We start from the raw sequence: 25,464 nt of genomic DNA, 5'->3' as shown, positions 1-25,464 counted from the left end.
GTCATAGTATAGTATGGCGTCAAAAACGGTCCAAAAATATCATAATATAGTATGGCGTCAAAAATGGTCCAAAAATGTCATAGTATAGTAAGGTGTCAAAAACGGTCAAAAAATGTCATAGTATAGTATGGCGTCAAAAACGGCCAAAAAATGTCATAGTATAGTATGGCATCAAAAACGGTCAAAAAATGTCATAATATAGTATGGTGTAAAAAATGGTCAAAAACGGTCAAAAATGTCATAGTATAGTATGGCGTCCAAAACTGTCAAAAAATGTCATAGTATAGTAAGGTGTCAAAAATGGTCAAAAAATGTCATAGTATAGTATGGCGTCACAAACGGCCAAAAAATGTCATAGTATAGTATGGCGTCAAAAATGGTCCAAAAATGTCATAGTATAGTAAGGTGTCAAAAACGGTCAAAAAATGTCATAGTATAGTATGGCGTCAAAACGGCCAAAAAATGTCATAGTATAGTACGATGTCAAAAATGGTCAAAAACGGTCAAAAAATGTCATAGTATAGTATGGCGTCAAAAATGGTCCAAAAATGTCATAGTATAGTATGGCGTCAAAAATGGTCCAAAAATGTCATAGTATAGTAAGGTGTCAAAAATGGTCAAAAAATGTCATAGTATAGTAGGGCGTCAAAAATGGTCCAAAAATGTCATAGTTTAGTATAGCATCAAAAATAGTCAAAAATGGTTAAAAAATGTCATTGTATAGTATGGTGTCAAAAACGGTCAAAAAATGTCATAGTATAGTATGGCGTCAAAAACGGCCAAAAAATGTCATAGTATAGTACGATGTCAAAAATGGTCAAAAACGGTCAAAAAATGTCATAGTATAGTATGGCGTCCAAAACTGTCAAAAAATGTCATAGTATAGTAAGGTGTCAAAAACGGTCAAAAAATGTCATAGTATAGTAAGGCATCAAAAATAGTCAAAAATGGTTAAAAAATGTCATAGTATAGTATGGCGTCAAAAACGGTCCAAAAATATCATAATATAGTATGGCGTCAAAAATGGTCCAAAAATGTCATAGTATAGTAAGGTGTCAAAAACGGTCAAAAAATGTCATAGTATAGTAAGGCGTCAAAAACGGTCAAAAAATGTCATAGTATAGTAAGGCGTCAAAAATGGTCAAAAACGGCCAACAAATGTCATAGTATAGTATGGCGTCCAAAACTGTCAAAAAATGTCATAGTATAGTATGGCGTCAAAAACGGCCAAAAAATGTCATAGTATAGTATGGCATCAAAAACGGTCAAAAATGTCATAGTATAGTACGGTGTCAAAAATGGTCAAAAACGGTCAAAAAATGTCATAGTATAGTATGGCGTCAAAAATGGTCCAAAAATATCATAGTATAGTATGGCGTCCAAAACTGTCAAAAAATGTCATAGTATAGTATAGCGTCAAAACTTGTCAAAAATGCTCAAAAAATGTCATAGTTTAGTATGGCGTCAAAAACGGTCAAAAAATGTCATAGTTTAGTAAGGCATCAAAAATAGTCAAAAATGGTCAAAAAATGTCATAATATAGTATGGCGTCCAAAACTGTCAAAAAATGTCATAGTATAGTAAGGTGTCAAAAAAGGCCAAAAAATGTCATAGTTTAGTATGGCATCAAAAATGGTCCAAAAATGTCATAGTATAGTATGGCATCAAAAATAGTCAAAAATGGTTAAAAAATGTCATAGTATAGTATGGTGTCAAAAACGGCCAAAAAATGTCATAGTATAGTACGATGTCAAAAATGGTCAAAAACGGTCAAAAAATGTCATAGTATAGTAAGGCATCAAAAATAGTCAAAAATGGTTAAAAAATGTCATAGTATAGTATGGCGTCAAAAACGGCCAAAAAATGTCATAGTATAGTAAGGTGTCAAAAACGGTCAAAAATGTCATAGTATAGTAAGGCATCAAAAATGGTCAAAAACGGTCAAAAAATGTCATAGTATAGTAAGGCATCAAAAACGGTCAAAAAATGTCATAATATAGTATGGTGTAAAAAATGGTCAAAAACGGTCCAAAAATGTTATACTGTCTCTCAAATGTAAAAGATAATTTGTAATACTGCAAGCAACAAGAACAAGAAAAGTTGTATGAAGTAGATTCTTTTTTTCTTTAATCGTATTTCAAATAAAGTTTCAGGACTTGAAGCTTTGGAACATTTTTCTGATTTTGTGTGCTCTGTCTCTGCAGGAGCAGAAGACTGCATTACCTGAAGAAGACAAAGATGTGTGGAAATGTAGAAGACTTTGATAAGCTTGAGCTCATCAGTACATTAAATGTGGTTTATAAATAAAACAAAGTGTCTCTTACTTTCATTATTTTTGCTGTTGTTTATGTTTTCTAGAACAGAATTAATAAAGTGTTGTACTTTTGAGTTGAGTTTCTTTTTTCATTTTCAAATTAATATCACAAGATTTTGTTATGCAGAAATGGCAACTATACTTGCTCTAACCCTGATCTCTGACTAAACATGGCTAAAAGTCATTACCCTAGTCCTAACCCTTGCCTCTGGCTAATAGCAGTAACCCTAACCCTAGCCTCTGGCTAATAGCAGTAACCCTAACCCTAACCCTAGCCTCTGGCTAATAGCAGTAACCCTAACCCTAGCCTCTGGCTAATAGCGGTAACCCTAACCCTAACCCTAGCTTCTGGCTAAAAGCCATTACCCTAACCCTAGCCTCTGGCTAATAGCAGTAACCCTAACCCTAGCCTCTGGCTAATAGCGGTAACCCTAACCCTAACCCTAGCTTCTGGCTAATAGCAGTAACCCTAACCCTAACCCCAGTCTCTGGCTAAAAGCCATTACCCTAACCCTAGCTTCTGGCTAATAGCAGTAACCCTAACTCTAGCTTCTGGCTAAAAGCCATTACCCTAACCCTAACCCTAGTCTCTGGCTAAAAGGTGCAACCCTAACCCTAACCTCTGACTACATGCGACTTCAGGCTAAAATATTCATTTTGATACAATATTGAACAGACCAGCAAAATATTTGTTGTTCAGAAGTATTTATTTGAGTATCACACAGGGAGGAAATTCATTGTTTCAGTAGCAAAAATAGAAAAAAGCATGATATGTAATTAATATACAGATACATATACAACAACATAATGTATAACGACATATAAAAATGATAAATAATGTGAACAGTATAAACAGGACAATGTTCACAGTAATAGTTTGGATTTCATTACTGATATTGCACGGTTTAATAGTAGTAAAGTATGGCGTCCAAAATGGTCCAAAAATGTCATAGTATAGTATAGCGTCAAAACTTGTCAAAAATGCTCAAAAAATGTTATAGTATAGTATGGCGTCCAAAACTGTCAAAAAATGTCATAGTATAATTTGGTGTCAGAAATGGCCAAAAAATGTCAGTATAGTATGGCATCAAAAACGGTCAAAAAATGTCATAATATAGTATGGTGTAAAAAATGGTCAAAAACAGCCAAAAAATGTCATAGTATAGTATGGTGTCAAAAATGGTCAAAAACGGCCAAAAAATGTCATAGTATAGTATGGTGTCAAAAATGGTCAAAAACGTCATAGTATAATTTGGTGTCAAAAACGGTCAAAAAATGTCATAGTATAGTATGGTATCAAAAACAGTCAAAAAATGTCATAGTATAATTTGGTGTCAGAAATGGTCAAAAACGGTCAAAAATGTCATAGTATAATTTGGTGTCAAAAACGGTCAAAAAATGTCATATTATAGTAAGGCATCAAAAATGGTCAGAAATGGCCAAAAACTGTCAAAAAATGTCATACTTTAGTATGGCGTCAAAAACGGTCAAAAAATATCATAGTATAGTAAGGCATGAAAAATGGTCAAACATGGACAAAAAATGTCATAATATAATATGGTGTCAAAAATGGTCAAAAACGGCCAAAAAATGTCATAGTATCCTAGTATGTCATTTTTGGTGCCTAGTATAGTAAGACATCAAAAATGGTCAGAAATGGCCAAAAAATGTCATAGTATAGTATGGTATCAAAAAGGGTCAAAAAATGTCATAGTATAGTAAGGCATGAAAAATGGTCAGAAATGGCCAAAAAATGTCATAGTATAATTTCGTGTCAGAAATGGTCAAAAACGGTCAAAAAATGTCATAGTATAGTAAGGCATGAAAAATTGTCAAAAATGGACAAAAAATGTCATAGTATAATATGGTGTCAAAAATGGTCAGAAATGGCCAAAAAATGTCATAGTATAGTATGGTGTCAAAAACGGCCAAAAAATGTCATAGTATAGTATGGTATCAAAAACAGTCAAAAAATGTCATAGTATAATTTGGTGTCAAAAACGGTCAAAAAATGTCATAGTATAGTAAGGTGTCAAAAATGGTCAAAAACGGTCAAAAAATGTCATAGTATAGTAAGGCATGAAAAATGGTCAAAAATGGACAAAAAATGTCATAGTATAATATGGCATCAAAAATGGTCAAAAAATGTCATAATATAGTATGATATCAAAAACAGTCAAAAAATGTCATAGTATAATTTGGTGTCAGAAATGGCCAAAAAATGTCATAGTATAGTATGGCGTCAAAAACGGTCAAAAAATGTCATAGTATAGTAAGGCATGAAAAATGGTCAAAAATGGACAAAAAATGTCATAGTATAATATGGCATCAAAAATGGTCAAAAAATGTCATAATATAGTATGATATCAAAAACAGTCAAAAAATGTCATAGTATAATTTGGTGTCAGAAATGGCCAAAAAATGTCATAGTATAGTATGGCGTCAAAAACGGTCAAAAAATGTCATAGTATAGTAAGGCATCAAAAATGGTCAGAAATGGCCAAAAAATGTCATAGTATAATATGGCATCAAAAATGGTCAAAAAATGTCATAATATAGTATATCAAAAACAGTCAAAAAATGTCATAGTATAATTTGGTGTCAGAAATGGCCAAAAAATGTCATAGTATAGTATGGCGTCAAAAACGGTCAAAAAATGTCATAGTATAGTAAGGCATCAAAAATGGTCAGAAATGGCTAAAAAATGTCATAGTATAGTATGGCATCAAAAACAGACAAAAAATGTCATAATATAGTATGGTGTCAAAAATGGTCAAAAACGGTCAAAAAATGTCATAGTATAGTATGGCATCAAAAACGGTCAAAAAATGTCATAATATAGTATGGTGTAAAAAATGGTCAAAAACGGCCAAAAAATGTCATAGTATGGTATCAAAAACGGTCAAAAAATGTCATAGTATAGTAAGGCATCAAAAATGGTCAGAAATGGCCAAAAAATGTCATAGTATAGTATGATGTAAAAAATGGTCAAAAACGGCCAAAAAATGTCATAGTATAGTATGGTATCAAAAACGGCCAAAAAATGTCATAGTATAGTATGGTATCAAAAACAGTCAAAAAATGTCATAGTATAATTTGGTGTCAGAAATGGTCAAAAACGGTCAAAAATGTCATAGTATAATTTGGTGTCAAAAACGGTCAAAAAATGTCATAGTATAGTAAGGTGTCAAAAATGGTCAAAAACGGTCAAAAAATGTCATAGTATAGTAAGGCATGAAAAATGGTCAGAAATGGCCAAAAAATGTCATAGTATAATATGGCATCAAAAATGGTCAAAAAATGTCATAATATAGTATGGTATCAAAAACAGTCAAAAAATGTCATAGTATAATTTGGTGTCAGAAATGGCCAAAAAATGTCATAGTATAGTATGGCGTCAAAAACGGTCAAAAAATGTCATAGTATAGTAAGGCATCAAAAATGGTCAGAAATGGCCAAAAAATGTCATAGTATAGTATGGCATCAAAAACAGACAAAAAATGTCATAATATAGTATGGTGTCAAAAATGGTCAAAAACGGTCAAAAAATGTCATAGTATAGTATGGCATCAAAAACGGTCAAAAAATGTCATAATATAGTATGGTGTAAAAAATGGTCAAAAACGGCCAAAAAATGTCATAGTATGGTAAGGCATCAAAAATAGTCAAAAATGGTCAAAAAATGTCATAGTTTAGTATGTCGTCAAAAATGGTCAAAAACGGCCAAAAAATGTCATAATATAGTATGGTGTCAAAAATGGTCAAAAACGGTCAAAAAATGTCATAGTATAGTATGGTGTCAAAAATGGTCAAAAATGGTCCAAAAATGTCATAGTATAGTAAGGCATCAAAAATAGTCAAAAACGGTTAAAAAATGTCATAGTTTAGTATGTCGTCAAAAACGGCCAAAAAATGTCATAGTATGGTATCAAAAACGGTCAAAAAATGTCATAGTATAGTAAGGCATCAAAAATGGTCAGAAATGGCCAAAAAATGTCATAGTATAGTATGATGTAAAAAATGGTCAAAAACGGCCAAAAAATGTCATAGTATAATTTGGTGTCAAAAACGGTCAAAAAATGAAATGGCCAAAAAATGTCATAGTATAGTATGGTGTAAAAAATGGTCAAAAACAGTCAAAAATGTCATAATATAATTTGGTGTCAGAAATGGTCAAGAAATGTCATAATATAGTATGGTGTCAAAAATGGTCAAAAACTGTCAAAAAATGTCATAGTATAGTATGGTATCAAAAACGGTCAAAAAATGTCATAATATAGTATGGCGTCAAAAACGGTCAAAAATGTCATAGTATAGTAAAGCATAAAAAATGGCCAGAAATGGCCAAAAAATGTCATAGTATAGTATGGTATCAAAAACGGTCAAAAAATGTCATAGTATATTAAGGCATCAAAAATGGTCAGAAATGGCCAAAAAATGTCATAATATAATATGGTGTCAAAAATGGTCAAAAACGGCCAAAAAATGTCATAGTATAGTATGGTATCAAAAACGGTCAAAAATGGTCAAAAAATGTCATAGTATGGCATCAAAAATGGTCAAAAAATGTCATAGTTTAGTATGGCTTCAAAAACAGCCAAAAAATGTCATAGTATAGTATGGTATCAAAAACGGTCAAAAAATGTCATAATATAGTATGGCGTCAAAAACGGTCAAAAAATGTCATAGTATAGTAAGGCATGAAAAATGGTCAAACATGGACAAAAAATGTCATAGTTTAGTATGGCTTCAAAAACAGCCAAAAAATGTCATAGTATAGTATGGCATCAAAAACGGTCAAAAATGTCATAGTATAATTTGGTGTCAGAAATGGCCAAAAAATGTCATAGTATAGTATGGTATCAAAAACGGTCAAAAAATGTCAGTATAGTAAGGCATCAAAAATGGTCAAAAACGGACAAAAAATGTCATAGTATAGTATGGCATCAAAAACGGTCAAAAAATGTCATAATATAATATGATGTAAAAAATGGTCAAAAATGGTCAAAAATGTCATAGTATAATTTGGTGTCAGAAATGGCCAAAAAATGTCATAGTATCGTAAGGCATCAAAAATGGTCAAAAAATGTCATAGTAAGGCATCAAAAAATGTCACTGTATAGTAAGATGTCAAAAATTGTGAAAAAATGTCATATGTCTTCAATGTCTAAAAATGAGGTCATTTGTGTAATTCCAAGCAACAAGAATAGGAATATTTGTATGTTGTAATAGAGACATTTGATGGATAATTAAACTTCCTTTTTTTCTTTATATTTGTAACAAAGTTTCAGGAGTTGAAGGTTTGGAAAGTTTCTGTGATTAACATGTTCTGTCTCTGCAGGAGGAGGAAGGGTTAGGGGAAGAGAAGACTGCATTGCTTAAAGAGGACAATAAAAGTAGTAAAATGTTCTTAAAGATGTTTAGAGATTTATTAATGTGTCATCTGTCATTATCTTTGTGTTTTTTTTTTTTTAAATCTTGTCTGGAACAGAATTAATAAAGTTTTGTAGCTTACCTTTTTAGTTGAGTTTCTCTATTTTTGAATTAATATCACAAAATGATTTTGTAATACAGAAATTCCAACTCTTCTCTATTTGCAACTGGCATTTAAAATTTATAATTGAGGCTACAAACTCTAACCTCTATCTAAAGGCCATAACCCTAACCCTAACCTCTGGCTAAAAGTGGCTAAAGGCCGTAACCCTAACCCTAACCTCTTGCAAAAGGCCATAACCATAACCCTACCCCTAACCTCTGGCTAAAAGTGGCTAAAGGCCGTAACTCCCTAACCTTTGGTTAAATGCCTTAACCCTAACCTCTGGCTAAAAATATTCACTTTCATGCAATATTGTAAAACAGACTAATAAAATATTCAGCATTCAGAAGTATTTATTTGAGTAAGAGTAAGATAATCCTGTATTAGTCCCACAGTGGGAAAACTCAGTGTTGCAGCAGCGAAAATAGAAAAAGGCATGATATAAACATAATGCACAACAATATATAAGAACTATAACCAATATTAATAGTATAAACTGGACTATATGCACAGTATTAGATTGGATTTGAGCACTGATATTGCACTGCTGGAAAGAGCAAAATGAAATGACAAACAAAATCTAGTATAACTTACATATACTGTGGAAAACAAAGGTAAGATTGTTCCTTTGTCTTAAGCTGTATGTCATATAGTAAGGTGTCAAAAATGGTCCAATATAGTATAGTAGGCATGAAAAAGATGAAACAATGTCACATTATAATAAGGTGTCAAAAACAGCCAAAAAATGTCATAGTCCAGTAAGGGGTCAAAAATGGTCAAAAAATGTAATAGTATAATAAGGGGTCAGGGCTAAAAAAAAAATGTCCAAGTATAGTAAGGCATCAAAAATGGTCAAAAAATGTCATACTGTAGTAAGGAGTTTAAGAACTATTTCTAGTCATTACTGTGACTGTAATTAGAAAAACACACTAAAATATGTGATACTGACTGATTGTAAAAGGTTTTAGTCTTTTAGTTTTAGTCATTGTAGTTAGGTATCAAAAATTAATTAGAATTAGGAAAAGAAAAATAGATTTACTGATCAGTTTCTGTGATTGACACGTGTTCTTGTCTCTGATGATGATGACAGCAGCTGAAGACCCTGAGGTGGATGAAAGGAAACAAAAATGTTACTAAGCTGTTAATTAGATAAAAGACCTCCACCATCTAACTGCTGTAAACAGTACTGGTTTCCTGAAAAAAACTTTTCTCTATCTGTAATGTAGTCATTGGCACATTTTCCAAGGACTAATATGTCTAACACCCGTGAGAATATTTAACTGCTTATGATTCAACTATTTAATTAACAACTGTTTTTCCCTATGGTCAAATGTCTGTCATTATTTTTGCTTTGATTTGTTCTCTTGAATAAAATCATTAAAAGTGTCGTCCTAAACTTTTGAGCTTCATTTCTCTATTTTGAAAAGGTTTTACACTCATTGTTCAGACATATTTTTTAAGTGATTTTAGTTAACTTTTTTAAATTTTCATACTTGCGTTTTAGTTTTTAATATATTTCTTAAAGGTTTTATGTCTATATATATATATGTGTGTGTTTTAGACTTACTATTTATGGTTTTATACTTACCTTTTTATGGTTTTGGTATTTTTTTTAAGGTTCTAAATTTACGTTTTTACAGGTTTCATGCATAATTATAATAAAAGAGGTTTTAAGGTTTTAAATACAGCGTTTCCCCTATCATTGTCTTGGCAGGGCTGCCTGCCCTGCCCCACCAACACGACCCCACGCCCTCCCAAAAACGTAAAAGAAAAATTTTTTAAAATTAAAAGATTACTTATGTTCGCATTTCTCTCCCCTGCTTCCTGTTTCATGTGTGTCTCCAAGTATGCATCCGCACACAGGAGAAAGAGATGGGTTGACAACTCACCGTTAAGAATAAGAAAAGTTTTGACAAGTGTTGTAAGTCTCTGTAAATCATAGACGACAGACACCGACCCTAAACCTCTGAAAGTCAGTTCAAATTATCAGCCTTTTATTATGCGAGCTATCTTCTAACAGTAGCTTTGCTGGCAGGGGAGGCAAGCCCTTGCCCCCACCCCCACCTCCAGTTAAGCTCCCATTATAGTCATTATAGGGGAAACGCTGAAATATATATAGATAGATATTTATATATTGATGGTTGAATATTTAAAGGATTTAACCTTACTTATCAAACCTGTTTTATAAGGGTTTTTAATACGTTTTACCCATATTTTTTAGACCTATGCCTTTAAGGTTTGAAATGTGTTTTTAAATGATTTTATGCTTACTTTTTAGACCTATTTATTTAATTTAATTTGTTTTAAATGTATTTTTTAAAGGTTTTCTATTTCTAAATATTTTTAAAGGTTTTACAGTTAATTTTGTATAGGTTTTATACTTAGGTTTAGACATGTTTTTCAAAGGTTTTATACTTTTTTATTATTTAAAGGTTTTCAATTTATTAAAGGTTGTTTTTTTTAAAAAAAAATCTATTAAAAGGGTTTCTATTCTATTGAATTCTAAACTAAGGTTTTCTATTTTCTGGTTTTTATAGATATATATATCTTATATATATTTTATCAGACTTTTTGCAGCTACATTGTTGAAAAATACTTATTTAAACTGCTGAGTTACAGCAGGTCTAATTTGTTGCTATTTGTTCCAGACAATGTTTTAAACTGTCAAACTGAAGCTGAGATAATGACAGAGTCAGACTGAAAATAATAAACTAACACTGACCTTCTGGAAATGTCTTCATGGCTGTGTCTTCTCTTTCTGATTTAATGGTTAAAGTTTGAATCCTGTTGAGAAAAACACAACAGACATTTAAATAAAAACACATCAAAATAAAAGCACAAAGAGTTTCTGGGTATTGAACTTCAAACTGTCAAAATATAGAGAGGTAAAAGACACCCAATCTACAAAGAAACCAGAGTGTGGACTAACTGATTCTGGACTAATCAGAACTAGTCCAAGAGTTAAATTTGTCTTATATACAAAGACAGAAGAAGCTGCTCTGATTGGAGGACTGACTCCATCAGCTCCTGATATTCACACAACAGCAACATTGCTGAAAAATATTTTTTCTCCAAAGTCCAAAGTCAGTTAAAATTTGAAGTTGGTTGGTAGTGCCAAAATGAAGCAAAATGACAGAGTTTCTAGTGTGACACTGAACTGATTAAGTTCTTTACATTATTATGATTTACTGTACAAATGAGAAAGACAGAGAGAAAGGGATAGACAGAGGGACAAAGAGAAGAGGAAAAGGGGGAGAGACAAATAAAGAGAGGGAGAGAATGAGACAGAGAGAAAGCATGAGAGTGAGTGAGAGCGCAAGGAAGAGAGAAAGAGACAAAGAGAGACAGAGAGAGAGATTTAGAAAGCGTAAAGCAGCCACCATGTTTGTTTACTCTAAAGTTGCATTTGACCACAAGAGATTTTGAGTCCTGAAAGTCCAGACTCACTGGTTGGTGGTGAATCGTGTGTGGTGTGCTTTGTTGGGCTTCTCGTTGCACATCACACATTATAAGAACAAAACTGTGAAATCTGTCATTATTTGTCATCGTGTGTGTGGCCTCTCACATTTTCTGAATCGGGTAAGATTCTAGAAATCTTTTAGTGTGTGCCAGGCTTAAGAGAGCAAGAGAGAGAGATGGAGAGAAAGCGAGAAGGAGCAAGAGAGGGGGAGAGAGAGCGAGAGCTGGTGTTCAAAATCTCCATTCTAAAAACTTTAAAAATAAGTCTTTTTTGTGACAAATCAAACTATTCAGACTTCAGATCAGTTACTGAAGATATATAATTTAATGTCAGTGCTCTGTGTTGGACAGTTGATGAAAAGCTGTTTGTGAATTACCTGGAGGCTTCAGTCCTGGTCTCAAAGAACTTCTTCATTGTACGAAGACTCTGCAATCACGGACATAGTGGTGACACCTAGAGGAAATAAAAAGAGAAATATGCAAAGGAAAATTATCAATACACTATGACCTATTCTTCATCAACAGTTTAACCCCAAAAAACACATAAATATTCAACATTACAGTTGAACCAGAACATCTTCCAAACAACAGAGGAGTGTCTCAGAAAATGGGCTGTTTACTGTTGCATATGACAAAATAAAAAACATCACATCTTTAGGAATCAATAACACATACAACATACACATTTGGGAAAAAAATTAAATAAAATCTTAAGTATCTATATTAACTGTCAACTAATCACTGGAGGATTCACATATATTACTGCGAACTGCATAATAGAAACATCACTTAAGTACATTTTTGAAAGCAGGGTTTTAACTTTACTCATTAAATACCATGGATTTTTCAGACTTGGTACATTTTTAGGACACATACCTGATTGGTTTGTGAGGTGAGAGCTGACCAGGCTGCAGCAGCTGAAGGAGTAAACCTGGCAAACACAAGTACAACATTTGAAAAACAAACAACCTAATTAATAAAGAATAATTCAGGTTTTGAGGTGAATAAATTAATTATGTTATTAGAATGACTTTATTGATCTCAGAGAGAAAAGCAATTTTTAAGATCGTTTTTATAATAATTTCTAACATTAATCTTAGCTCATACATTGTGACCTACTCTTGAGACTTAAAACTTGTGGAGCACAGAGTTAAAATCTAGTTTTCAAGCTTGTAGTTAACATGAAACTGAGCTCAATAAAATCTCAAGTCACCACAAACACATTTCTAGTGAATAATATATACAACGTTATGCTAACGCTAGACGCAAACTGTTTGCCTTACCGTCGCCCCAAAGGTGTGTTCAGTGTCCAGTCTCACACGTGCTAACAAAAAAGCAGTTCCAGCGTTTGTTTTAGCATCCAAATCTCTCCGGTAACGAGGTTTCCTCTCAGTACTAGCAAACAGAGGCAATGGTTCAAATTTGGTTTAAATCTGTTTGCTGACTTCGTTTCTCCGCCTCTCTACACTCCTCCCGGAAGGCTGTGGCCAATGAGGGGATACGTCGTAGCCAATGACGACATACGTTAGCCAATATTGGCAGAAAAACGTTGATTGGTCGATCGATTCTACTCCGCCTAGCAACCGCCTCTGATTGGTCTTAAAATACATAGTAAAGACGGAGAGAAGCCTTAGGTGTATTACAAGATCTGGCTTACAGCCAAACGTTAAACGCATTATCGGTACACAAAATGCGAAGGTGACTGTTTTCTGACAAACTGGACATGAGCCACATGTAGTTTGTAATAGCCAAGCTAATGAGCATGCCACGTATACTGTAGTTGGTTACAACAGCTTCATTGCCCCTGGAAGTGGATTTAAGGGTCTAAAGAATAGTTATTTATTTATTTATTTAACTGTCCCGGTTTAGTCTGCCACCAAGACTGATAACTGCAACGCTAATCCACAAAGTCAAAATGTCATACTGTGTGAAAATGAAGACCCGGCTTTGAGTCATTTATTCAGTTTTACCTTTTGTTTTACACATCACACAGCGTCTGCTGTGAGCTAGCAAGAATCCTCGTTCTCGAGACACAACATGACCGCGCGTAGAGTGCCCGCACACGGCCGTGACGTCACTCAGACTTTTCTGAGCTTTTACAGTTTTACAAAAATTAAAACTCCATTGCTTAAAAAAACAAAGGGTGATAATTGACTTTGTTTACAGCTGGAGGTGTTCTGTCAACAGTTTTACAGACGTCCCTTTTACAATGGTGGCCTATGGGGAAATGCTTTTTGGGCCGCTGGGGACTTTTCGTTGCAATACCGCGAGTGGCCACTGGAAAAAAATTGGCTGCAAGGCTGAGCGGCCGCCCCGTATCCAGTTCTCATAGTACATCCATAGTATCTACACATGAAGGTCCCGATACAAAAAAAGCTGAACGTAAGACTAGCAAAAGTTAAGGTTAAGTTACGGTCACTCCATATTGATGTTGGATTCAGGTTCCAGATTTGTTGGGATTTATAAATGCATACTGTTGGCAATACTAGACTACTGTTATAAACCACTTGACAAGTCTTTTTAAACTACAGTAATTTTGTATTAACCTCTTGTTCTTCTTGATTTGATGTGCACAGTTCACTGTCTCACTCTCCTGACTTTATTACACACTCAGGGCAGACGTAAGAGAATACTTGTATTTCAATGGATTCTTACATTACATAAACATGAACAAAACAACAACAGCATTCAACAGAGTATACATAACTAAATGTATTTATAGTGTAATCTTTTAAAATGCAGAGCAGTTTCACATGCAGACTCAGTTTAAAGCTTACAGTATATACACACACATAAATATATGTATATATAATACATAAACAGATCAGTTGTCATCAACTTTAAAGCTTGGGTATGAAGCTAGGGCTCTTGAAAAATTCTCTTCATATCACAAAATGCATAAGGATTACCTTAATTACAAATACCTTATCTTCATCTTTAAAAGTCATTCATATAGTACATGTTTACTGTATGATACATTTTCAACACCATTCTAAGTATTAAACCAAAACCTATGAATGAGATCAAATGAGTAAAAAAGGCATTTACTAATACACTGTAAGGCTTGTCATGATAATAAAGTTATCAACTTATTGTACAATATATGCAAATAACCTTGCTAATTTTTGCTGTGTGTTTTGATGTGTGTTTGTTTACCAAAGACATATAGATGCCACAATGACAGAATAAACAGAATCAAATTCACAAAAGCCCCTAAAATTAAATGTAAAACAAAGAATATGAACCACTGATCAGTAAAACACCAGCAACACCATCCTTAGGGATTTATGTGAGTAAAAACAAGGCAGCGGTAGCTCTCTGCTACCGATTTATAAGTCACCTTTTATGGAGGATTTATATGTTGTAACTATATATGTTTTAACTTTTTTAATTTACAACTACTACTGCTGCTGCTGCTACTATACTACTAATCTTTGGCTCTTCCTCCTCCTACTTTAATTAGCATTTAACAGCTGCAAACTTCAGTTATTCTAAGAACCCTTTCTCAGTTATTAAGGTTTATAAGCGAGTGTCCTGCTGGAGGATGGTCATAACCTAGCAACACAAAAGTTATTTGTGTATAGGTTACAACTGATCTGTAAAACTTTAGTAATTTACTGAGCAACAATAAAACCACCAGTTACAACCAATGAACCCTTTGAAAAGGTACCTTTTCCTAGTAGATGCTGGTTTGAAAATTGTTATGAGTGTTGATTTTCTATATTGTTAATTATTATATTTTGGTCTAAGTAACTCCCAAAAGACTGCAATTCCTGCCGCTAAGATAACAAAAGTAACAATTTCTTGACATCATGGGATGGTACAAGATACAAGGAATTTTTAAGAAACTATGTTATGAAAATTGGCTCCCACTGAAAGCAACAGTATGTAACTTTTGTTGAGCAATAGCGGCAGCTGTAATTACAGGGTACTGGAAGCAGTATACCCCTTAAAGCTAACAGCTCACCTACAGAGAACAAAGCCTATTAATCGCTCAGGCAACAAACACAAAATTCATCAAAGGGGTTGATAAATGAAAGATTTACCAAGCTAGCTTCTTTTGTGTGTGACACAGTGCTGTAGAGCTTCATGCACATGATAGATACATTACACACTTCTTGCAGAAGATTGTACCCACTTAACCCAAGTCACACAGAGCAAGAACAGGCATTTGGAGTGCAGAGTGCGAATGAACGAGGCACAAGTCTCCCTATTACAAGTCAGTGGACCATTGCAATTATTTTGAAGCTGTTATTTTAAGGTAAAATTGTGGCATAATATTGCTTTAGTGCTACTGTTTTACAAAGGGAACCAGCAGAGAATGAGGGAGAGGGGAGGAAGCTTTAGCTCTGCTGGCTAGCACCTCTTTGTTGGCTCTCTTTCTGCCGGTAGTGGAAGAGGCTGGTAGTGTCGAGCTCACCTGCATAGTGGATAGCTTCCACAAACAACTTCACCACCTAATACACACAGAAAAAATATTAAGCAAATTTATCTGGTGACCGAGATAGTGTGTAAATGTAAACTGAGCACATAAACCACTTCTGTGACATTTACAGACCTGGTAGTTGGTGATGAGAGGAACACCGTGGTCGACAGCCATTCTGCGGATGAGGAAGTTATCCCTCAGGTGGCGAGTGTTATTATTGGGCAAGTTGACCACAAGGTCAATATGACCCTCATTGATCAGTCTATAAAAACAAGCAAAAATCTGTGTTAGCGATCACAATCACAACAGTAAATTTAAAGGAAATTTAAATTTAAGGACAAGGACTAAATCATCTGAATATATAGCAGGGCAAAGTGACCTAGGTATATTCCTTAACTTTGAATGAGTTTTTCTGCCTCCACTGTTGGCATGATCTTCTCTGTACACATGATATGTCTGTCTCTTTTTAGGCTAGTTGTGTAGTCAGTTTCACAGTTGTCATTTGAAACTTAAAAGACATGCTATCCCCAGACAAATTATAGCCTTTATAAAACTATGTTTGGTTTATTTGAAGTTTTCTTGCTTGTAACACTTTTTCTGTCACAGGAAGTTGACACAATAAAATAGAATTAATAAAATAGACCATAGACCTAATGTATTTTTTTCCTCTTTTATGTAATATTTTATCTCTCGCTTTCTCGCTCTCACACACACAACCAGTGAAGCCTTTTTTTCCATTTGAAGGCCTTTAACAGACAGCATTGAATTGGGATGAATTCTAATAGAAAATATGGAGGACAGACAGCAGTGACAACAAAGGTCATGTTTTTTTTTTTTTTTTTACAAAGAGTTGGCCTCTATGCCACCTCACACAGCTGATGCCATCCAACCTTGTGTGTATGAGTGTATGAGAGTATGTGTTTGTGTGTGTTTGTCTAGGCCTATTAAATTCCCTTTACATCCTCTTCTTCACCAGCTTATTTCCAAACATATGGTCCAGATGGCTTCACTGTGGCAGAATCATGACTTGTTTGTGGAATCATTCCCTGAATATTGGAATCACTGTCAGGCTGCTATAATTTTTCTGTCATACTACAACCATTAAAAAAGTCTGTACTTCTGATATCTGAACAAGCTCTAAAGCAAAAGTGACTAGTAGCAAATGACAATTAAAGTTTTTGTCTTTTTTGGGGGTTAAAAATATGATTTACATTTTTTGCTTTATAGTTGGCCATGGCCAAATGAAGACCAACATAGTTCAGATCCTTTTTTTGATTTCCCCAAAAATGACTTGGCTTTGCCCTGACATAATACTTTCCTCATCCTCCCTATTCATGCCCTAGTCTGGTTAATGTAATGACTGTGGACTTCAGAGTCTGCTACATCTTCTTTGATCTTGTCAGCATATTACAGGGATAATGAAGGGGCTATGCCCTTAGATCTTGAGGCAGTCTCTTATGCTGATTAGATATCCCAATTTTGGATCTAATGAATCACAGTTTATGTATTACTTAAGCACTGCCTCAGGGAAACCATAGGCAAGTCTTAGCCTCAGTGTTTTGACTCAGAGTTTCACATTAACTGGCTTTGTTTTCCATGATTCCATGCATGTGTCAAAAGAACTGAAACATTAATTTAGTTTTAAAATTAACAACCTGTTAATACTAGGCAAACTGTTGTCTTCTCCCTTCTCACTGGGCCAGGCTACTGGTGTGGCAGGCACATCATTGGCGCACAGCCAGGCAGAAGTGGCTTCAGTGGCATAGAGCTGGGAAACAGAAATAAGGCAACAATAAAAGATATACAGATTGCCATGCACAATATTGAGGGGACTGGGGTAAATTGCTTTTTTATATCTTAATGAGGGCAGAAATATCAGAATGAGGACCCCCCGTCAACCAGTGTTTTAAAATCATTCAGGAGAATGTGTCTGCGTTTCAATGAGAAGTCTGGTCTGTACCTTTTGAAACATAAACGCTTTCAGCCCTCACCTTGAAGCCCTCCTCTTTCAGTTGGTGTGCTGTGGCCAGGAAATTGGGTCGGAATGAATGCTGGATGGGAAGCAGACAGATTTTTAAAAAGCAAAATGATACAACAACATAGAAATACCAGCAGGAGGACTGTTTTGATATGAGTTTGAGGATGATGGCAATTAAGACTGTAGATGTGGAGCTACTTTACATAGTGTTAGTTAACTATTAAAGAATAAGACAAACTTTGAGGACTAAAAAAAGATCTGGAAGTGTCATGCTCTACCTATACATTATCCATAAAATGACTCAGTGACAATGTAAACTGTGTCCTCAGTGTAATATTGTGGATTTGCTCTCAGACTGGATCACTGCAAGTGATAAATTACATATAACCCTCAAACAGACAAAAGGCTTCGGAGCAGCTATTTTTTAAGTAACTATTTGCTGTCATACTCTGGTGAAATGGTTTTGCAATTTGTCTTTTTGGTTACAATCAGCCACCAGAAGAGCTTTCTGACAGCACATGTATTTGTAAACAGTGGCTGTGTGTGTGTCACAACTCAAGCAGAATGATTGCCAAGATTACTGAGAACTCCAGTTGCACTTACTCAGGATCTTCTCCTTTCTGCTCAAATGTTTTCAACTCAGATAAAAGTCTGATTGATATTAACGGAGAAAATCTAAGAGGAAGAGGAAAGATGTGTCTTTGGCTTAACTATAGCTGCCTAGTGTGGACCCACACTATTGCCTCCGTTTGCGTTTTTCCATTGACTGAACACATTTACACCTCTGAATTCCCCTTCACCACTTTATGTACAGTATAGTACAAGTGGACAGCAGCATTCTTCTGATCTGTTATGGAAATGGAATCTAGTTTTGGTGCCAATAATAGTTTTTAGAGTATATTCAATCAAGTGTGGATGGTTGTTGTTTATGTTAAGGATGTCATCTTGGATTTCTTTTTATCCCTCAGCATTGTTTTGTATGCAACTAGTGTGTTTTTTACTAGAGAGACTGAATTCAGTCAAACCTTTCAAAAGGTATTGAGCTGTGAACCCTGCATTGTACCACAAACTGTGGGCCCACTATCATCAATCCCCTGTTTAAAAATGAAAATGTCTTAGACCCAAAATTAAATGCTTTGTAATGTGTCTCTGTCTCCCTGTGTACGCCCCTACTAGCTTTGCAAAACTGTATTCAGATACTTCATACAATTATGTCTTGGTTATTTGTGGCCAACTAACTGATGATAGCGCAGGTGAAAAGCTGTCTCCCCCAGATTTTCACTGAGCTTCATTCAAATGCAGGCTTTTACCGGGCCATCCAAAGGCTTTGGAGATTGACCCTGAAGCCACTCTGCTATTACGGAGCTGTCTGCCAAGGTTACATTATTTTCACTTTTCGAATTAGCTTTGCTCTCTGTGATTTCAGGACTTCATTGATGGCTATATTATTGTCTGACCTGATAATATTATTATTGCTATTATTCCATGGCTTACATTTAGGCTATACTATACATTTATTTTCATGTTTGCCCCACAAACACAGTAAGGATGTAAAAGCAGAATAATGTCATTTTGTAATGTATTTATGTTGTTGTTGCTTCAAATGACCTACTTAATGGATTCCACCAAGCACAATGAAAGTGCTGAAAGCTCCTTTGTGAGTTTTTGCTGCTGATTTGCAACTGATTATACTCAAACTGGGTGCCCTTCAGCTCAGTAAACAATATGCTTGCTAAAATTACTGCTGTCCCACCAAAATCATTGTGATATTGTTTAATGTTTTTTGTATATTCTGGAGCCTACCTTACTAAGCCTTATGACAGACACGTTTCTAATTTGGTGTGCAATTTTGACACAGCTGCAGAATTGGTACAAAGAAAGGTGGGGCTAATTAAAAAGACAGAGACAGACAGAGGCAAAAAGAGTATGATAAAGAGAGAGCAAGGGATACAGAGTTAGACAGACTGTGGCTATATCCTAACATACTAATGGCAAAAAATAGTACTCTTCTTTACTTCTGTTTTGCACTCTGTGAAGTCCTGAGGGAAATATTTAGCTCTTTAGCTGATAAATGTTCAATTACATTCACCAGCTACTTGCTAATTTTGTCTGATATTTGTGCAAAGCGGGTAGTGAGCAGTGGGTTTTTGATGAAAACAGCTGCCAGCCAATGAGCTTGATGAGAAACAGTGAGACTGACACCATGTCTACACAGAAGGCATAGTGTGAGCAGCATGTTAGCAGAGCAGCAGCTCCAGCACTCGGTGTGTGCCCACGCAGGAGGCGTTTAGATCACCTGCATTTTGGAAGTCCTCAGAGCCAAACACACAATCACTGTAGCTAAGTGTGTAAAACACAGGGAAATATACTTGGAGCATAAAAGTATGCTTCAGGACACATTTATGGGCACACAGCACAGGTAAAACTTTGATAAATTAAAATAGGAGCCAATATGTTTTGACTGAAACACTTGTTTAGAAACGCTGCAAACCACAACAGTAAAAAAGTGCAATACTGAAACAGTAAGCCAAAAGACACTGGAGTGCAGAGTCAGGTGATAAAGTGAGTACATCACTACCTGTGCCTGTCACTTCACTCATACTGTCGTCATCTAATCAACTGTCAACATAAAAAATATTGATTATACCAATTTTAATGTTCTTAACTATTTTGTCACAGCAAAAACAGCAAATGATACTGTAAAAGACCAGCACCAACAGATATGACTCAAGCTGCATGTTTGAAACTAATATTTCAAAATGTAAATCCTTCTGTCACAATATTTGTTAAAAACTATAGGAGGTAAATGTCCTCAGTGTTTCTCAGAGTGCTCTAGGTTTGTCAACCCTAAAGTGTTGCTGCCTGTCAGCCATATTATAGTGCGCATGTGACCCCAGGCGCTTGCCTTGAAGTAGACCTGTTCCCCAAGAGCACCAATTATACAACTAGTGTTGTGAGTGCTTTGTTCAAGCTGCATTAGTCAAACTCGCAGTCTGGCAACCCAGGGTGGCAGCAAGACTTAATTACTAAAACTCATGTAATGTGGTGTCATTATGCAGTACAGATCCCAGGCTTACATTTTTTTTTCTGTGGTTGTGGATTGGGAAAGGATGGAGAGATGTTTTTGATGTTTTTAAGGACTTCTTTTGACAGAGTATTTGGTTGATTGGGAAATCATTTTTATACTAATTTTGTCATTTTTTGTAAAATGTTCCTTTTCACCATTGGAGATTTTATACGGAGGACCACATTTGTTTCAATAGTTACTAAGTTTTTTGTCTGTATAGTTCCTCTTATTCAAATCCACTTATCCTTTCCATTCTGAGGGGCATCATCCCTTCTGTAAACTAAACTGTACTTGAACCTCTCTCGGTCACTCACACATTGTCACTTGAGAGCTGATCATAGTTTTAAGTTACATGAGAGTTGTTAGTCGCAAGAATCAAGGTGTGAAACAAACTGAGGAGTGCTAGGCCGGTATTGCAAGAAGCTGATAGCCTAAAAGATTTAGGCCACCTGTTCAGAAGGCACCTCACATTTGGTGTCTTGTGGGCAGGAGGCACCAAAAGGAAACACAAACAGGAGGCAAGTGGACCTCCAGATGGCTGTGGTCTTACCTGAATCCCAATCAGGATGCCCTTCTGTGGCAGTTTGAAGCCTGTGGAGAGCATAGCTTTCAGGAAGGCTGAATAAATGTTTGGTCCAAAACAAGCTACCTGCAAGAAAACACATGAACAGACCCCACAGGAGTAACTGTTAACACTGACTCTCCAAATTAGATGGAAGACAAGAAAAAAATGACACAAGAATCAACAGAAAAATTCGTATTGTTTTTGTTATTGTTTTCCATCTGCTTACCTCCCCAGTGGAGGCCATCTCACAGCGAAGTACAGGATCTGCATCCCTCAGCCGTGGCCAGGAGAACATGGGCGCCTGATGGAAAAAGGGAAGAGGTAAGGATTTGTTTCTATGTGCTTTTGAAGTAATAGGACATTACCACATGAGATGCTAATATGCTACTATTGAAGCTGCATCATGTCCTAGTTTAGTTGTAACCAGCACTGAAGTCACAATGTCATTTGTTCAGCTAGATCAGAAAGGTGGTTTCCTATGCCCATGAATCATTAGTTTCTGCTTGGAGTTTGCATGTTATCCCTGTGCCTTTTCTCTGGGTACTCCAGCTTCTTCCACAGTCCAAAGACATGCAACTTAGGTTAACTGGTGACTCTACATTGTCCGTAGGTGTGAATGTGAGTGTGAATGGTCTGTATATGTTGGCCCTGAGATGGACTGGCAATCTGTCCAGATTGTACCCCACCTCTCCCCCAGCGTTAGCTGGGATAGGCTCCAGCCCCCTTGCGACCCTTAAGGACAAGCGGTATAGATAATGAATGGATGGATGGATGGATGGCTGGCTGGCTGGCTGGATGGATGGAATCACTTTAGGGATGTGCTGCCACCTAGAGGTGAAATATATCTGACATTCCCTTAAGAAGTAACAGGTGAACCAAGGCTCTGGTAACATATGCATATGGAAGAATATATGGCAAATAATGTCTGTTTAATGATAAATAAAAGCACACACAAACAGTGAGTGTTTTTTTCCAACACTTCAATATTTCATTTTGTCACCTTCAGCCTTGAAACGTTAAGGTCCAATCACATAAATAAGAGAGGAGACAGAGTGTAACACAGAAGAGTTTTAGAGATTAAGGCTGGCACACAGACTAAAAGCGGCAATCTGAAAACAAAGTAGGCTTCTTCAACTACAGGACATCAGTCCCTTTAACAGCCTGTTTGACATGCTGTCTCCATGCTGAGAAGGAGGAGAAAAGAAGGTAGGTGGCCTGACTGATAAAGCAACACCAGGGTGAGCCAGAGGAGGAAAGGAAGTGTGAAGGGGAAGAGACAAGTGGGGAGAGAAAAAATATGAGTAAAAAAATAAAAGTGACTTGAGTGGAGAAAGTGAATGAGAAGACTGAGGAGAGTGGAAGAAAAAAAATTACATTTTACAAATGACATAATGACAACAGAAAAAAATGTATGGAGGATGAAAAGAAGAGAATGGGGAAGCAAACAAAAAAACAAAGGGAGTGGGAGAGGAAAAGAACTAATTACAAAAATTAAAAGAAGAGATAAAGAGGAGAAAATGACTGAAAGGAAAGCGCAAGAACAAGAGTAAAAGACCTTATCTTCTTGTTATTATATTACAGACAAATTGGGAGTAGTGGGGCACCATGTGGAAAGCCATACTTATTTCTCCATGTAAAAGCAGACGACCCCCATTACCTAGAAGAGAAAGAGAGGTGGTGTGGTGTTGTGTGGCTCTTGCGTAGGCACAGACTCACACATGCATACACACACATGTGGACCACAAGGGGGGGATTCATCCTTGAAGCGGGCTATCTAATCAGCTGAATGTAATGATAGCATACTAATGTAAGAAGGGACAGAGAGGAGAGAAGGGAATGCAGACAGGGAACCAGCATCACTTATCATGGCTTTGTTCAAAGAGTTATAGAAAGACAGGGACGTAAGCAGAGATAAAATGGTAGAATGTAACCAAGAAAGAAAATGGAGTAGAGGGAGGGGAACACATACAGAGGGGGAGTAACAGCGAGGGGGAACTTTTGACAATTTGTGAAATGCAGAAAGTGACACAAAGACATATGCTTATAGGTCTCAGAACAGTTGAAGAGGGCTCCGTACCCACCACACCAAGTGCAGAACCAAATCTACCTGCAGTCTCCTCAAAGTCATTAAAACTATGAAGCAGAAATGAAAACTGAAATACAATACAACCTCAAACAAGAGGAAAAGGGAGAGAAGCCATTAGAAAATGGCAATACCATCTCCCAAGGAGATCTAAATGCTCTGAAGATGAGGTACCAAACACAAGCCTTCGAGAACAGTATTATGAAAAACTCAGTGGTCTCATTTATAATGGTGTCCTCCAATTGCAATGGTGTGTCTCCGGAACAGAATGTATGTGACTGTCACAATAACCAAGCCTCTCTAACCACAACATCCTACCAGCACACACAAAAACATTACTTCCCCATCTCCCTATCCCACACCGACCGCCCACTCCTAACAGACAGTAGAACTGCAAGGCTCCACAACATGAACAATGTTATCTTGGGGCACCAGCTGAGCTCCAGTGGAGAAAGGAGAGAATAAAGTAAGACATTTCCACATAACACTGTTGCTCACTGTGGGCCTTGTTGGAGGCGGAAGTGGCACCTGTGTAAATGTCTTTATATTCACAGCTGAATTGAAATCAACAGCCACATTTGTAACTATAATTTTTTGAATGACAATATCCAGATTTTGTATGGTAAGGAGAGCTGAAAGGTTGGGAAGACTGAGGCTTTTGTAGGTCATTACTTACTACTAAGTTTCTAGATGGCCAACGCTAGGTAACTGCTGAGTTTTTGGTGTGGATTCCAGCGTATAAAGAGCTAGTAGGCAGGATGTTCCACTTGGTTCCTAGGTAGTAGGTAGGGTGCTCCACGTGGGTTCTTTTGGTATTACTAAGGTATTGCAAATGGATACTTGGGTGGTTGCATTAGCATCCCTAGGTGGTGTTACAGTGTTATTTCTACAGAAGTTGTTGATATGGTGATTGTGGGTGGATGCTAGGATGTCCTATATGTGTAGCCACCCTTCACAGATATAGTAGTAATGCTATCATTAGTCCTTGTACTAGCAGTAGCAGAAGCATTAGTGACAGTAGTGTCTATGTGTATAGTAAAGAGAGAAAACTGTGGAATGAAGTGCACTAAAAGGTTTTTCTCTTTCTCCTCAAATAAACCACATCAGCAATTAGAGTGGGTGACTTTACCATTGACATCCCCTCTTGCAAGCTATAACTCTGAAAAAGTTTGAAAAAATGATTCAACTTCCACAGATACTTTAAAAAGGTAGGACAAAGGATGCCAAAAATGTATTATATTATTACATGATTTAAAGCAATGCAGTGTCGTGACACACTGAATTAAGTTACTCTGTCAAACGAGTCCCATTGTTGTCTGTGGCCAAAAGTCAAAGTGCATGTCAGTAAGCAACTTTCAGTGTATCATATGTATGTGTGATAGAGAAAACTATGTGAGATATGGGCAGCATCTGATGGGGTGGAGATAGGTAACCATTACATGAAACTAATCAACACATTAACAAGGATGCCAATGTGCTTTTGCCCAGGTAACACTTGGGTGGCATTAACATGGCCTCCTTACATAAAAGCATTTCTATGCTGATTATGTCTATGTCATTTTGAGCTTGTATTTTTCTTGGGTCATTAGGCTCACAAGAATGTGTCTGTTTCAGAAGTGCCTTGCATGCTGTGGTCAAAGGGACAAAGCATCCAGTTGAAAGATATTTTTCTCCAGCCATTAAGTGTGCACAGGGGACAAACACCAACTCAGCTTCCTCCTCCTCAAAAGTTGTTTTCATGCTCTTCTTCCTCTCTGTGTCATAAATACAACTGTGTTATTGTTCCTATGAGTTTGTATATAGAGACAGAAATTACACAATAGGGACTTGTTAGTGAAAGGAAAACAACATGGCCTCAAACAAGGGACTGTTAGAGAAAGGAGACAGCAAGAGCAACAGAGTGAGGTTGATAGGGAATGAGACAGATAAATGAAGATGATCTCTCTGGATGGTATTGACTTGAGCCTTGTGATGATACAGTGAGGACAGTGAAGATAAAGGCTGAGAGACAGACATCACAGTGTCTTTACAGAGGG

General features: G+C 36.1%; 1 protein-coding gene and 1 long non-coding RNA gene across 3 annotated transcripts in view; both read right to left on the bottom strand.

Moving 5' to 3' along the window:
• Window positions 1–11,660: 11,660 nt before the first annotated feature.
• Window positions 11,661–13,022, bottom strand: LOC108892746 (uncharacterized). Its single transcript, XR_001962520.2, has 3 exons — window positions 12,593–13,022; window positions 12,186–12,240; window positions 11,661–11,763 (listed from the first exon to the last, which is right to left on the bottom strand). It is a non-coding gene; the product is annotated as an uncharacterized LOC108892746 (long non-coding RNA).
• An 872-nt stretch (window positions 13,023–13,894) lies between these two features.
• cps1 (carbamoyl-phosphate synthase 1, mitochondrial) overlaps window positions 13,895–25,464 on the bottom strand; it is a 43,822-nt gene continuing 32,252 nt past the window's right edge. For both annotated transcript variants that reach the window (XM_018690472.2, XM_018690471.2), the window contains 6 exons: window positions 21,572–21,646; window positions 21,331–21,429; window positions 17,727–17,786; window positions 17,391–17,503; window positions 15,868–15,997; window positions 13,895–15,766 (listed from right to left, as the gene is read on the bottom strand). In XM_018690472.2, the coding sequence (XP_018545988.1) occupies window positions 15,653–15,766; window positions 15,868–15,997; window positions 17,391–17,503; window positions 17,727–17,786; window positions 21,331–21,429; window positions 21,572–21,646 (591 nt within the window). In that variant the 3' untranslated portion in view covers window positions 13,895–15,652. The remainder of the gene's footprint in view (window positions 15,767–15,867; window positions 15,998–17,390; window positions 17,504–17,726; window positions 17,787–21,330; window positions 21,430–21,571; window positions 21,647–25,464) is intronic.

The sequence above is a fragment of the Lates calcarifer genome, linkage group LG1 (assembly GCF_001640805.2).
Source record: "Lates calcarifer isolate ASB-BC8 linkage group LG1, TLL_Latcal_v3, whole genome shotgun sequence".
Taxonomy (NCBI): Eukaryota; Metazoa; Chordata; class Actinopteri; family Centropomidae; genus Lates; species Lates calcarifer.
Note: the sequence above shows the minus strand (reverse complement) of the source record. Positions and strands in the feature narration are given on the sequence as shown.